General features: G+C 36.2%; 1 protein-coding gene across 2 annotated transcripts; it reads left to right on the top strand.

The window, feature by feature from the left end:
• Positions 1 to 3,449: 3,449 nt before the first annotated feature.
• Positions 3,450 to 14,773, top strand: LOC109056240 (pyridine nucleotide-disulfide oxidoreductase domain-containing protein 2-like). 2 transcript variants are annotated; one of them, XM_042769376.1, is made up of 16 exons: positions 3,450 to 3,690; positions 7,725 to 7,744; positions 7,832 to 7,925; positions 8,135 to 8,208; positions 8,511 to 8,694; positions 8,875 to 9,027; positions 9,176 to 9,237; positions 10,064 to 10,161; positions 10,249 to 10,390; positions 10,514 to 10,648; positions 11,051 to 11,123; positions 12,134 to 12,290; positions 12,511 to 12,665; positions 13,776 to 13,882; positions 14,059 to 14,179; positions 14,342 to 14,773. In XM_042769376.1, the coding sequence occupies exons 1-16, from the start codon at positions 3,573 to 3,575 to the stop codon at positions 14,410 to 14,412; spliced, it is 1,764 nt and encodes a 587-aa protein (XP_042625310.1). In that variant the 5' UTR covers positions 3,450 to 3,572; the 3' UTR covers positions 14,413 to 14,773. The 2 variants fall into 2 exon arrangements, with proteins under 2 accessions (XP_042625310.1, XP_042625311.1); XM_042769377.1 differs by having other exon boundaries at positions 3,452 to 3,690; positions 8,538 to 8,694.
• The last annotated feature ends 848 nt before the right edge of the window (positions 14,774 to 15,621 follow it).

Here is a 15,621-nt window from a genome sequence, read left to right as displayed (position 1 = left end):
CAGTGGGCTAATTATACTTTAAAGCGGGACCATTTTCAGCTAATTTCATTTTGGCCATGAGTCCACGGTGTAGAATTTCTGCCGACAAAGGCAATGAAGTGTTAATTTTCGCTTACAAGAACAAAATTCCCTGGCCTTGATCAAATTAACGTTGACTGTGTGTTGTCCAGATGTGTTCCTTCAAGGAAAGCCAAGCTTGCGTGCCTGTAGAGTATCTCTTTCTTGACCATAATTCCCTGACAACATGCTCTGATAGAGGTGTCAGGAAACCCTAGATTGTCTAATAGCAGGCTACTTTATTTCTTTTCCTTCTGAGAACCTGAATCAATAGGAGTTGTTTTTCACAGCATAAGCAAAACAAATAAAAGTTAAAGGATATTGTATACTGTGTCACAGCAATTACACATCATATAGACTCAAATTGAGTTGCTAATTCATTTAAGGTCTAAGCTTTGGTTATCTTCGGTTACTTGAGTGAAATGCACAAAGCCACAAACCTCCTGCTTTTAAAATCTGTCTCTAAAAGCTGTCTGCAGTCCCATCAGCATGACGTTGATTATCTCTTATCATATTTAGCATAGAGAGAGTACCACTTATGATCTCTTCAGACAAGCTCTTCAGTCAAGATGATTTCTCTTAGCTGAAGAGAATATTTCTTAAGTATGGCAAGGCTTTGAAGCAACTTTATTTGAGTGTCTTATAATGGAAAGAGACAATATTCAAATAGCTTTGAATTAACTGACATTCCAATCTTGAATAGTCAATGATTCATGATTCAACGGGATATTAATTAATGTTAAAGGCTGATTCAGAAATAGTAAATCTCAGCTAATACCTTACAATATTGTCTCTATTGTCTTTGTTTGTTAATGCATTAGCTAACATTAGCAATATGTTTGCAGCATTTATTAATCTTTGGCAATCTATAAAAATATGATTGTTTGTGTTAGGTCACTGTGCAACTGTATTTTTTGGTAAATAAATATTGTATGACTAAATGCTGTAGATGTATTGCACATTGTTACTCAACTATTGACAAATTAAATTGTGAAGTGTTAATAAATCATGCATGAATTAAAGTACTAATACTTGTTTACATAAAACAAGGTTCAGATGATTATGCGTACCTGTAATAATAAATTATCTAAATTCTTATCAATTATTTTATATTTATGGCTGATAAGGGAATGAGCACTTCCTCTGGATGATAACCCAAAGTCTTTGCTGCCACCTACTGGAATAAAATGTGGCTTTGTTATCAACTCGGCACTTCTTTCTTTCTTTCTTTCTTTCTTTCTTTCTTTCTTTCTTTCTTTCTTTCTTTCTTTCTTTCTTTCTTTCTTTCTTTCTTTCTTTCTTTCTTTCTTTTTCATTTATTTATGAACGAATGGCTTTGAATTACATGCAAAAATAATTTTTCAAATTATGAATTATTTTCAGATTGTTAAATTTTTCATGTTAATTACATTATTTTTTACATTAATATTTACATTATTACAATGAAATTATTATTTACTTTAACTTTTAAAATGTATTTAACATAATATTAAATTAAATTCAAAATTAAATATTATATGAAATACTTTTAATTAATTATTTTAATGTAATACATTATTACAATTACATTATTATTTACTTTAACTTTTAAAATGTATTTAACATAATATTAAATTAAATTGAAAATTAAATATTATATGAAATACTTTTAATTAATGAAAAAACTGAATGCTACCACATTTTGAATGACTTATGACAATGAGAAATTTCTTTCTTCTTTTACAAATTCATACCTTGAAAATCAAAATCATTGCTATAATTCATTTTAATTTGATTTATAGCATGTGGCATATGGCAAGTGAATGAATCTTTTTTCATGTCATTTCACTTCTCATTTTTGTCTCATAAGTCAGAGAACTCAATATTTCTCACACTTCTCAGTGTAGGATACAGAAATGATGAAGATACAGTAAACAGCTTGTACTTCTAATTTTGACAAGTTTTATTTTGTTGATCACATGTTCACAAACCTTGAGATCACAGGCAAGCCACAAACAGGTGATATCAGTTCATCTTATACATAATCTTTCACACTCTTCTAAGTACAGCAGCTTTAAAAAGCAGCTTAATACAATGGAGCTACTGTTGTTCTGATGTGAGATCATTTGGCTCTGTCTTGTGATTTTTCCTTGTGTCTTGAGTAGCAGGGTATTAATAGACAAAGTTCTTTTAAATAACTTGTTTTGTCTTGATATGTGCTTTCACTGCACACTTTTAAAGAAGTGGAGCACTCTCACTCTGTTATACGAGGCCTATATCTTTAGTTGGCTATCCTACTATCAAGTACAGATTATAAAACAAGGTTAATGTCTTATGGGTTAATGTTAAGACTGGGTTTCTTTAAACAACACTTTGACCATAAATCTTTCTTTGGACCTTGGTCTAACACTCTCAAAATGCAAGATGTTGTCACTTTGAATAATTATCTAGACACACAAAACAACAGACAGTTAACCATGTATAAAGATTTACCAAGAGATTGTGGCTATTACAGTGACTCTAACTGAACTTTCTGCAGCTGCTTCTCTGTACTTACCTCAATACCAGTTATTAAGTGCATATAAAAAGGTTCTGTTCTGCAGATTTTTTAGACTGATGAATAAACTGTCACTGGAAAACAAAAATAAAACCAACAAAAGAAGTGCTTTCTAGCAGAATCAATGCAAAGACATAAAAAGACTGATTTTGCTTAAAAAAAATTATATTTATGTCTATAATAAAGTATTTTTTATATGAGTGGTGTCACGCCAATGTTTGTCCTGGTGCTGTGTATATAAATGACAGCCCTGGATCAAAAGACATGGTATTACTATAGTAAATGTCCAAAAATATGGTATGTTTTGTCAGCATACTCTGAAAACAAAAAAACAAAAAACAAAACACTGGGTTAAAAACAACCCAATTTGGGTTATTTTTAACCCAAGGCCGGCGTACATATAGGACAGAACACATTTTGGGTTAATTTTACCCAGCAAATTGGGTTGTTTATTTAACCCCTTAATGGGTTGATTAATTTTTACTATAGGCCTAATACAAGCTTATGTTTTTACTTCATACATGAATTAATGTTTACAGATTAACTTAAATTAAACTTTTGTAAAATACTCCACACAACCCCTGATTTGCATGATAACTTCCTTTATTTTACTTTTATTTCATTTTATTTCATGTTTCTATTACATTACATTATTATGTCTTTTTTCTAGTTAGTTAGTTGGTTAGTTAAATAGTTTATTGTATTATATATATATATATTTTTTTTTTTTTACTATTTTAACCCTGTTTTCCTCTTAAATTTTCCTCTCACCCCAGCATTCCTATGAGGGCCCCCTGTTCCCTGCTGGACCCCAGCTCCCACCCCCATTTTTTTTCTTTCTTTCTTTTTTACATGTGGGGGAGGAGTGTTCCAAGGAGAGAAAATGTACCTTGTACTTTAGTTTCCCCCCAGTACACTGTGAAGAGGGGGCTAAGTTGTGGAGTCTGAGCTTTGGGTTTGCGGGCTGTCAGGACTCGTCATGGCTGCGGCTGTCAGGGCAGGTTGCGCGCACAAGGGGTTTATTTCAGTGACACGGCGCGGCAGCCACAGCAGCACTGCCCTAAAACCTCAATATGATGCGATCGTTATTGGTGCAGGTAGGCTACACACAGTCATTCACGGCCTAAAGACACAGAAAAAAATGTAACATGGAGCGAAATTGAGTGCCTAAATGGGGCTTTTCTTCGATTATGTAAATAATAATTATTTTACGTGACCTTTTCAGTGTGTATTTTAACTTTATTTTTAATTACCATTTATCAGTGTCGTTGAATAGATATAAATTATTATTCAGACTTTTAAAGTAGCGCGCAGTCAACGTGGTCACATGGCACCTGTTGTTTTTCTCAACGCTGGCCAGGAAGGACCAGTCACGAAAAAGAATTTCACAAATTAATCAAGGCTATTCCCAGTGGCATAATAATCTTAACCAAAATCTCAGATGTAATAATAATTCAAACGTAAACATTTCACCAACTTTTTGTAAATGGTCTCTCCATTTTTGACAAACATATTAATAATAGTTTTGTAAGAAACTCCTTTAATGTCAGATCCTCCATGTAAATCCAAATGGCTTAAACCTCATTGAATATCTTGACACAGCATTTGGACATTACCATACAAATATTATATAATGTATGACTATTTATAATAAAGTAAAATAAATACTTTACAAAATTATTCAGAGGTGTTATCCTGTAAATGCAGCTGTTAGCAGATAATGTACCTTTTGTAACATATCAATTGAAGATATTGAAAAAAAAAATTATATTGCCCTTTATCTGTTTAATTTTCCTGAGATAAGGGATGAACGTTTACTCCTGTTTACTCTGATACTGAAGCCTGATTTGTTCATGTACCTGCACTTCAACTGGAGCTTCAACCCGGCAAAAGTCGAGGAGCCGACTACTATTGGCTAAATCGATTTTTAGCCCAAGCCGCTCCAGATGGCTGAGTGGCAGTGACCTGTGAGCGATAAGTTCCTGTTCTGACCAGACTAGCAAAAGCCAGTCGTCGATGTAATTCATGATCCGGAATCCCATCTGCCTCAGAGGGGAAAGAGTCCATGCACTGTGTGGGGCCAGAGACAGTCCGAATGGAAGAATTGCATAATGACATGCCACCTCCTCGAATCTTAAGAATGGTCTGTGATGAGGGGCTATCTGGATTTGAAAGTAAGCATCTTTCAGATCCACTGATAAAAACCAATCCCCGGGGCAAATCTGCATGAGAATCTGTTTCAAAGTTAGCATCTTGAACGCCCGTTTCATAAGCACACGGTTTAGATGCCTGAGATCAAGAATGGGCATGAGCCTGCCATCTCTCTTAGGAATGAGGAAGTAGCGTCTGTAAAAGCCTGACTCTCTGTTCGCTGGAAGAACCGTCTCTACGACTCCTTTTGCAAGCAAAGTTTGCACTTCGGCCCGGAGAACGTGATCATTGTTGTCCTGTACCGAAGTTTGAATAATACCTCTGAAGCAAGTTGGCCTGCAAGCAAACTGGAGCGAGTAACCTTGTTCTGTGGTTTTTACAACCCAGCTTGACACATCCGGGATGGCTTTCCAAGCCTGAAGACGGATGTCCAGCGTTTTTAGTTTTTTGACTGGCCGCATGAGGTAGTGATAGTGATAGTGAGAAGAGGATAAATGCTCTTTTGAGTATTTGGGTCCGCTATCACATCGGTAATTTTGATAACGAGTTCTATTTCATGTCTGCTTGAGCAAATACACACAAAATTATGTCAGAATGGCTGTCTTGTCCAGTGTCCAAGTAAACACAGTTGGTACCATCTTAAGTAAATGTAAGCAGTTAAGAAAATATCGGATGTATGTCAATATGCATTTTTTATGGTAATAATGTTAAACAAACACAAAAGATAATAGTGAAGGGTGGGTCCATTTTGAACAGAGCTTCCATTGCCCACAAGGCAGGGGAATGGAGAGCATATTCAAGCTTTCTTTGAGGGAAGTCCGGCCTCTGTGAGACCCTCTCTTCTTCCTCTCTGCATACTGATCACTACAGCTTCTGAGGCTCAGGATCCAGTGTCACATGTGGGCCATGTCCTTGGCACTTGGAAAACGAGTACTGGTTCACTGCCTGAAAGTGCTGTGCAAGCCCAGGCTCAGATCTTGGAGGAGGCTGGGTCGTTGAGGGCACGGATTTATAGTAAATGGAGCTGGAGGTGATTTGAAGCAGCCACCAATCTGAAACACTCCAGCTGGAAGTGTAGCATTGCCTGTTAAGACTTCTGAGCTTCTGTAACCTGTTCAGTCAATCCATCCATGGCTGGGCCGAAAAATCCTTTTGGAAAGACTGGGGAGTCAAGTTAGGTGACCCTCTCAGTGTCACTGATCTCCTTTAAGTTAAGCCAAAGGTGGCGCTCCAGCACCACCAAGATGGTCATGGCCTTGCCGATCTCCTGCACAGTGGCCTTCGTAGTGCACAGAGCCAGGTAAGTCGCTTTGTGCAGCTCTTTGAAGGGCTCGGGATTCAGTCCAGACTTTTCCATGCCGCGGAGGAGTTTGGCCTGAAACACCTGTAGCACTGCCATCGAACGAAGCGCCGAGCCAGCCTGGCCAGCTGTGAAAAAAGCTCTATTCGTTAGAGTGGGGCTTAGATGGATGCGCTGCATGGGCTTTATCCCCCAAAGTCGATGGAGGGCACAGATGAGCAGCAACCACCACTTCTAGAGGGGGGAGCTTGCCATATGCCCTTTCTTTAGCGCCATCAATAGAGGTGAGAGCAGCAGAAGTGGAAGAATTAACATGGTCCGAATAAACCCAGTAGTCTCCAAGCGACGCACTCACCCTGCACCTGGTCCGAGCTGCACTCACGGAGCGACATTTGCAATGTTGCAGAAATTTGCTTAGAAAATTTGCTCTTTTAATCTGCAAGATGGCCACAAGGGAAGACACTTGGTGATCTTCTGCTGCCAGGTGCTCTTCTACGGCTAGCAGCAGGCTGAGCTTCTTTGCTTCGGCTTCTTGCTTCAGAGTCCAGTGAGGAGATGTCTTCGTTGCTAAAGGAGCAAAAATCTGATGAATGGCGATTTGAGCCGACTTATATTGAAGTCGACTCCTCCTTTTTGGCGGGTTTGACAAATCAGTCTTCAGCATCAGAGTAAACAGGAGTTTCCCCATAAGCGTGTATACGCAACGGGAGAGACTGTTCGAAAGGGAAATCCTACATTTAGAACCTTATGAAGTTTTACTTAGTTTTCAATACCCATATTTTTCTGAAAACAAAATTTACGTTATTAATATTTTAATTATTTTAAAAAAGTTTTATATTCATAAGACAAAAATAACTCAAAAGAAAACACCATATATTACCTTTTGTAACACTAATCTTTTAATATATATGAAACCTTTTCTAATATGAGATCACAAAACAAGAAGCTTATAAAAACAATAAACATTCTAAAGCTTTTTAAATTTATGTAACTGCCCCAATATTATATAGCACTTTTTAAATCCTATTTATTTCTCTCTTTCCACCCCCTTTTTTAATAATATGTTTATGTTCATTTTATGTTTTTGTTGTTGTTGTTGTCTGTTTTACATGCTTTAAACTGTAGGACATGGCCTTATATCTACCTTGTTCTTTTTGCCTTGTATTTGTATGTGATGGAACTAAATAAAATAAAAAAATAAAAATAAAAAAGAGAGATGATGGACCATTCACAGTTGTGCTTGCATCGTTGTGAGTATTGTTTTTGTTAAAATAATTTAATTGAATCTGTAGAGAATTTATATTTGTGTACCAGATACTAATCATTGGAATTAATAGTTTTAAATTATTATGATTTTACATTTACAAATGTCCCAGTGAGATTTAATACAGCTCCACCAAAGACTAGATAAAGGCTCCTCAGAGAATTTGCCTTGCTGAGCCTCCATGCTTCCCCTGCAGGAGTAAAACATGCAGAGTGTTCTATTTGTGTCCTTTTCTTATTATATCTAAAAATGTTTTTGCACACTCCTGTATACTTTGAACCACAGTCATACTTTGTTTCATAACCTCCATGTTTCATGAAAAATTGCTACATTCATAGGCTGTTATTCAACATCTATAAATGATTGTAGAATTTTGACTCCTTTGAACAAACTAAAATCCTTTTCTTTATTTGTAGGTCACAACGGCCTTATTGCTGTAAGTACGCACCAAATGTGTTCTCATGTGTATGACCAGTTGCGCAACAGTTTCATCTCTAGAAACCACCTGTTGTGATTTGCCCAGTCAGCATATCTGCAGAAGGGAGGCCTGAAAACAGCAGTCCTGGAACGCAGACATGTGCTCGGAGGAGCAGCTGTATCTGAAGAGATTATTCCAGGTGTGAGTCTAACCCAGACCATGGTTCCCTGAATCCCTTACAGATTGGCCAAAGATCAGTTTCTCAGAGCACTCTGTTATCATCAATAATTAGAAATTCAGAACTGATATAGTACATAGTCTAAGTGTTTAAAGTCTAGATTGCTGATTGACCCTGAAGATATGTTAAAATTCAGCTGTGAATCAATGTAGTTTGCCTGTTGATTTCAGGGTTCCACTTTTCCAGGGCCTCCTATCTGCTCAGTTTACTGCGCCCACACATCTACCAGGACCTGGAGCTCAAGGTGATATTCTTATTGATGTTACATGCCTGATTCTCTCTTTCGTTCTTGTTTAAAAGCAATCGGCTCCCAATCTGACATTATTACATACTTTAAGTGTGTTAAGAAACATGGTAATTAAAGAGTACTCTCTTTCAGAGAGGTTTCGTTTTTATTTCATTATCTGCAATTACAATTTTTTAAATACACTTTCAAGATTTGAAGACACTACAAGTGCACATTCCGTACACTTCTTTTTCACAAGAAGAAGATACAAGTGGCAGATATTTTATTACTTTTTTCCTTTCAAGCTAAAATGACAGCAGTTCTCGACAGTGTGTCTTTCTGTGCAGAAACATGGCCTGAAGGTGTACATAAGGGACCCCTATTCATTTACCCCCATGTTGGAGGATGGTGTAAGAGGGCGGCCACCGCGGTCTTTAACGCTTGGAGCTGACCTGGAAAAAACCCAGCAAGAGATTGGCAAATTCTCAGAGAAAGATGCCAAGGTTCAATATCACTGACTAGAGGAATTAGATTTTTGCAAGAGCACTTTCATAAACTTGCATGGGACACTAGAAACAAAATACTGCGAAAACTGCCTACACACCTTTCTATAGATAATTATAACTAAATAATTATAATTTATATGATTTAATATGTTTTTTAATCTCTGTCCTATCACTTAAGTCTATCCTGATTTTTTATCTTATTTGGAAAGACTGGCCTGTGCTATCCACCCTCTTTTAGACGCTCCACCCGTTGACATACCGGGACTGACTCAGGGCTCTTTGAGAAAGAAAATAACTGCCCTGGGGAGCTTGAAACCTTTGGTGAAGTCTGGTAATGATACTTCATGGTTATATAACACATAATAAACCAGATTTTCCTTGGTTGTTCTGCAGCTGCTGACATAAGACAGAGAGTCTTATAAGAATAGGACTTCTAAAACTTTACATTAAAGAAAATCCATGTGCTTCTATGTTTAAAGGGTTGAAGTTGGGAAAGAATATACCAGATTTCTATGAACTTGTTACAGCTCCAGCTATAAAGGTGAGTTGTGCCTCATGCCCTTCACAGAAAAGAAATACATGGCATATTTGAATATATTTGACCGAATAAGTACCAGACCCCCCTGAAGAACAATCCAAGAACAATTTCTTGATCATCTTTGATCAAATTTGACAGCAAAGAAGCCAAACAAGAAGTAAAACTAATAGTGGCCTGAGGGTCTCTATGTAATTTTGTGAGTCTGCCCCCTATGGGTCAAGCATTGTAAATAATTTGCTCAGTATCCAGATAATACAATCAGTTCTTTAATCCTCTGATTTTTGGATTGTGTACAAGTTAAAACACATCTGCTGCTGTAGAGCTTGGCAACTTTATTGTTGCTTGCATCTACACTGAAAGTAAAAAGTTTAGAATAATTTAGATTTTTTCAAATGTTTTTAAAAAAAGTGTCTTATGCTCACCTAGACTGAAATGGCTACTGAAAGACAGCTGTGCCATCACAGGAATAAATTACATTTCATAATATATTACAATAGAAACAGTTATTCGGTTCAATTCACATTTATTTATATAGCACTTTTCACGATGCACATCGTTGCAAACCAGCTTTTACAGAAAAAGTTATTTTAAATTGTAATTATGTTTTACAATATAACTATTTCACTGTATTTTTGATCAAATAAATGCAGCCTTGATAAGCATAAGAAACGCCTTTTAAAAAATGCACATCAAAATATGAATCAATCATTTTCGGCTTTATGAGCATTGCTTAAGAAATGAATTATTTGTGAGTTTGAGAATGTGATTCATGGCATTAGAAGCCTTCTTATTTGAAATTTTAGTTTTAAAGTCTTTTGTTTTTCTGTAGGTGCTCAATCGCTGGTTTGAATCAGAGCCGTTGAGAGCCACATTAGCCACTGACTCTGTGATTGGTGCAAACACAAGCCCAAATAATCCTGGAAGTGGGTGAGGATAGTTTGACTTTTATGTGTTCGAACTGATTCGGAATATCTTGTGCTTGGTGTTGTGGAAACTGTATGCTTAATCTTGTAGATACGTCCTGCTGCACCATGTCATGGGTGAGCTGGAGAAAGAGAAAGGTGCCTGGGGTTACGTGGAGGGAGGAATGGGTGGAGTCTCTCAATCGATCGCCCGCTCCGCCCGCTCTCTCGGAGCAGATATTTTTACAAACAGGGTTAGTATTCAGGAAGAAGGTGTAACTGTTTTCTCAAGCCATTGTTTCTGTGCATGGCACATTCATTCAAAAGAACCAGTTGTCTCACGGATATTAATCTGTCGCCTTCCTGGGCACCTGCAGGATGTTAAACAGGTCCTTATTGGTCAGGATGGTTCTGCCAAGGGCATTATTCTGACAGACGGAACCGAAGTCCATAGTAAAGTGGTTCTGTCCAACGCCACTCCCTACATCACTTTCAAACAGCTCACACCAAAGGTACAGACCTGAAGTCCCGAGACCATGTCAGTTCAGCTCATTGTTAGATGTTTAAAAGTGATGAAGAGCATTTGCTTTTATGTATAGGACATTCATTCACAGTTCATGTCATCCTGTTCTGTTGTGGCCTTGAGCTAGAGTCATTTTCATCTGTGTTTACTGAAGGAGTGACCCCATTCTTTGACTGGCAACACTGTCCACTTGTGAATTAGTTCAGTTTAAAGTAGGTTTATATATCTATAAAGGCAAACAATAATTAAATTCCACTGAACCAAATTTTATTAATCCAATGTAAATAATAATAATAATAATAATAATAATAATGTGGAAAAATTAACAACCATTTGTTTAAATGTTAATGGCAATTCTGAATAATTGATGCCTGTGGTTGTCCCGGTATAGGATGCCCTGCCAGAGGCATTCATCACGGCTGTAGATCAGATTGACTACACCTCTCCTGTTACCAAGATAAATGGTAAGATTACACAGAATTTAACGCTTCATTTCATCAAACTAAATGTGCATTTCAACAGTCCTTGCAAAGTAGCAAAAGAAGAGTGTTATTATTTAAGGCTTTGGTTCTGTGTAAGGAACTTTTAGCGTTGTCTTGACACTTAATAAGCAAGCAAGATAAGACCGAAGATAATTCATTATGCTAATATGAGCATCAAAGTTTTTCTAGCTGGAATTCAGAGTCCAAAACTTTATGATGACATCATCACTGTCATTAATTTTAAGTGGTGGACATTCAGTAATTTAATGAATAATTTAGTAATTAAAATAATTATTGAAATAATTTTAAATAATGAACAAAACAACTTGGAAATGATCTACAAAACAAAGTTTGAATGGAGCCTGTATGTTAAGCATTTTGGTCTAAATTAGTTGCTGCACTGCAAAAAAATATTTTCTTCCTCAGAATTCTTGTTTTTCAGTACAAATATCGAAACATTCTTAAATTAAGATACAATTACATTAGCAAAATGTCACAAGATAAGTCTTTTGTTTTTATCTTAAAATGATCATAATTAAGTGACTTTACACATATAAAATATGTCTGCCAATGGGATAATAAACTAGTTTTCCCATTAAATTAAGCTTTTTTTTTTAGATATTTTTTCTTGTTTTAAGCATGAAATCACTTATTCTTGATTATTATTTTTATTGGCTTAATGTCTCAAGTAAATTTGGATCTTTAGTTATTTGTACTGGAGACAAAAAAAGTACTGAGGAATAAAATACTTTCTTTGCAGTGTAAAAGGTAACTTCTTTGCATTTTAAAAAAACTGGACATTTTGAATGTTCAAAGAACATTAAGAAATAACGTTTTCATAACTTAATAAAAACGTTAGCAAAACATTCTTAGAACATACTTTTGTTAGCTGGGTTTCTGCCTTGCAAGAAGTGTAATTAATGTTCAGTTAGTCTTTTTCCTGTAAATTTTTGGATTGTAATTATCTGTCTCTGTCCTTTGCAACTGAACAGTGGCTGTAGACAAGCTGCCTAATTTCTTGGCTGCTCCGAATAGTGCGGATGGAAAACCAGGTCCACATCATCAGTGTTCAATCCACCTGAACTGTGAGAGTATGGAGGTGCTGGAGGAGGCCTACAGGGAGGGCCAGCAGGGACGCCCATCCTCCAGGTTGGCAAAACCTGCAGTTGTGCTTATAATGAAACAAATAATAGTTGCACATTACACACATGAAGGCATCAGGACATCTGAATTTGCAAGTCATGACCAGGGTTTCACAGACACATCTGTTGCCCGTGGACAGGGTTTATGGTGATGGTTTTCCATTCAATGCACCAAACCACATTGATTTACATGAGATCCTGATTCATCTTCTGGTGGTTTTGTGTAGGCCTATGATAGAAATGACCATTCCCTCAGTGCTGGATCCGACTCTAGCGCCCCCCGGCTGTCATGTGGTGTCTCTTTTCATCCAGTTTACGCCATATTTGCTGGAGGGTCGCCGCGCTTGGACAGATGAGGACAGGGAGAGATTTGCTGACACAGGTACCTAGTGTCCTATTTGCATTTTTTGTGCTGTTTGTGCGCACCGGTTTTATAAGCCTTGTGTTTGTAAAAGGTGTTGGAGGTCTTTCAAAGTGTAATCCAAACAGGTTTGATGAGTTCAGCATGTGATAGACTAACAGTGTGTGAATTATACAGTGACTTATATATTAGTTACTGTATATCAGTCAGTCACACACACACACACACACACACACACACACACACACACACACACACACACACACACACACAAACACACACACACACACACACACACACACACGTATATTATAATTATAATATATAACCATTTTGAAAGAAGTCTTACACAAAGGCTGCTTTAATGAACAAAAATACAGTAAAACAGTAATAGTGCAAAATATTATTACAATAAAAAAATGTTTTATAATATACTTTAAAATGCAATTCATTCTTTTGGCAAAGTCGATTATGATTTTTTATTAAAGATACTCCAGTCTTCAGTACCATGTGATCTTTCAGAATTTATTAAAATATGCTAATTTGGTGATCAAGAAACATTTCTTATTATTATCAAAGTTTAAGACCCTTGATAAACTACCTTTCAAAAGTTGGGTAAGATTTTTTAAACTTTTATTCACCAAGGATGCATCAAGTTGACTAGAAGGTTATAAAGACACATTTAATGTTTCAAAAGACTTCCATTTCAAATAAATACTTTTCAACTTTCTGCTCAAATAAAACTGAAATAAAGCATCACAGTTTTCACAAAAATATTAACCATCAAAAACAGTTTTCAACATTTACAATAATAAAAACAATTATTTCACAATATTACTGTTTTTTAATCTAATAAATAGAAAATATTACATTTGTAATTCAAGAAAGACTTGTTTCATGAGCTGTTAAAATTCGCATGTGTATGCATTTCTTTATGACCCCCCAACATTAGGTGAGCCAAACCCTTCCACCCCCGTAAACCATCCAAGAATTCCCACTCTGATAGACGGCCAGGCCATGAACTAGTCACTTTTGAACACAGTGACACTGTTTGTGCTACCGCAGTGATATCAGATGCCTCAGAGTAATAAGATCTTTGTTGTTATTGGTGCTTTGTTTCCTGTTTCTCAGTATTCGACTGGGTTGAGCATTACGCACCTGGATTTAAAAACTCTATAGTTGGCAAAGACATCTTGACTCCTCCTGATCTCGAGAGGGTCTTTGGTCTCACTGGAGGGGTATGAATACTTCAATTTAATAAACATGAACCTGAACTTTTTGTACCCTCATAACTTTTTTTCACAGTCATACAGAATCTAATAAATTATTTTGACTTTTATTTGGAAGTTAAGTGTGGTATATTTGCATGTCGTATCATTCCAAACATTCATTACATGCATTTTTTATGCCGCAGAATATATTTCATGGCTCAATGTCTTTGGATCAGCTTTACCTGGCGAGACCTTTGCCCTCTGTCGCAGACTACCGCTCACCAGTCAAAGGACTGTACTTATGTGGCAGTGGCAGCCATCCAGGTCTGTGCCTGAATAAATAAAAGCTAAAACAGTACGTATTGTGTTTAGAAATGTCATCAGTGTGATATCATGTTTCATAAAACCAGGTCAGGTATATGTTGAGCTTGACGTGCATGACCTCCCCTGTGTTTTCCAGCATTTATGTGAGTTTGTCTCATTCAGGTGGAGGTGTTATGGGTGCAGCTGGCTGGAATTCAGCTCTCAAAGTCCTAGCAGATTTCAAGCGACTGTGATCTTGGCCTTCAGTGGGGAATATTATTTTCCAAAGTTAATGAAAAGAGAGATGAAGACAAATAATAAGTGTTGTTAACATTGTATGTGTTTTCTTCTAGATTTTAAACACTCACATAATCTGTTCCTAAAATATGACATGTATTTTTTCAGTGAAATTTTAATAAATATAAATTAATCCATAGACCTTAGTCAGTGTAGCGCTATATTTGCTTTTTGACAGGAATGAAAATGAGTTGCGAGGGACTGCAGTACAGTGCATTCAATGGATTCAGCTGTGGTATATAACAACATACCAATTGTTCAGCTGTCGAAATGAAAAAAAAAAAAGTAGGCAAAAACATCGGAGACAATTTTGTGAGTTGTAATAATTACATGATCTAGGACCATAATACAGTGTGTGCCATTGTAAAGACTGTAAATCTATCCCTCACAGACTCATTTTTTTATTTATTTTTATTTTTTTAAATCTGTGTTAAATTCATAGGAATAGGTTACTTTTGCAGGTTTTGTATAACTTGTGTTGTACCGTGTGACTAGAAACCACACTGAATGTTCTCACAAAAAGTTGTGACATTGTTTTGAGAATAAATAACTAATTTGGTGCTATAAGTTGGCTGGTGTTTTAAGTTTTATAGTTTTTTTTTTTTTTTTTCTAAGCACTTTTTAGCATTTCTCTGTGGTGATGCTAATTCAGAACTGCAGAATTCACCTTTAATAAATATATACATAAAGTAATATTAGAAGTATTTTTTATAATGCAAATAACTGATCGATTTTCACATAAATTTCAGCACTCAGTACTCACACACACGCTATAACTGTTCGTTATAGCATGCTAACCTATGTAAAACTCCTACTATTTCTGTAGTATGTATATACAGTAGTATGTAAACTGTGCACAGTATGCAAATTTCCTGCATTTATTGAAACCCGCGTGACCTACGACAGTACATATGCCAAATGTGCAGTATACAACAAAGCACTCTAATTTCCATTTCCAGTGTGATAAAAAAGTATACCCATGATTTTTAACAATTCTTGATTAACTCATTTCATTGAATTGCCGAAAGCTACAATATAGTGAACAAACAAAAATGCAAAATAGATTTTATTGATAGTAACTAGATTAAGAAACAACTTAAAGGAATAGTTCACCCAAAAATGAAAATTTGCTAAAAAGATATAGGCCATCCAAGATATAGATGAGT

This window comes from Cyprinus carpio, chromosome A13 (genome assembly GCF_018340385.1).
Source record: "Cyprinus carpio isolate SPL01 chromosome A13, ASM1834038v1, whole genome shotgun sequence".
Lineage (NCBI taxonomy): Eukaryota > Metazoa > Chordata > Actinopteri > Cypriniformes > Cyprinidae > Cyprinus > Cyprinus carpio.
This window is presented reverse-complemented; position numbering and strand designations above follow the sequence as displayed.

Bases quoted from the DNA above. Each gene is read 5' to 3' on its own strand.
- LOC109056240 (XM_042769376.1), top strand. From the start codon at position 3,573: ATGGCTGCGGCTGTCAGGGCAGGTTGCGCGCACAAGGGGTTTATTTCA. The intron at 12,291-12,510 runs GTTGGCAAAACC...GGTTTTGTGTAG, and splicing joins CAGGGACGCCCATCCTCCAG to GCCTATGATAGAAATGACCA. The intron at 13,883-14,058 runs GTATGAATACTT...TTTATGCCGCAG, and splicing joins TCTTTGGTCTCACTGGAGGG to AATATATTTCATGGCTCAAT.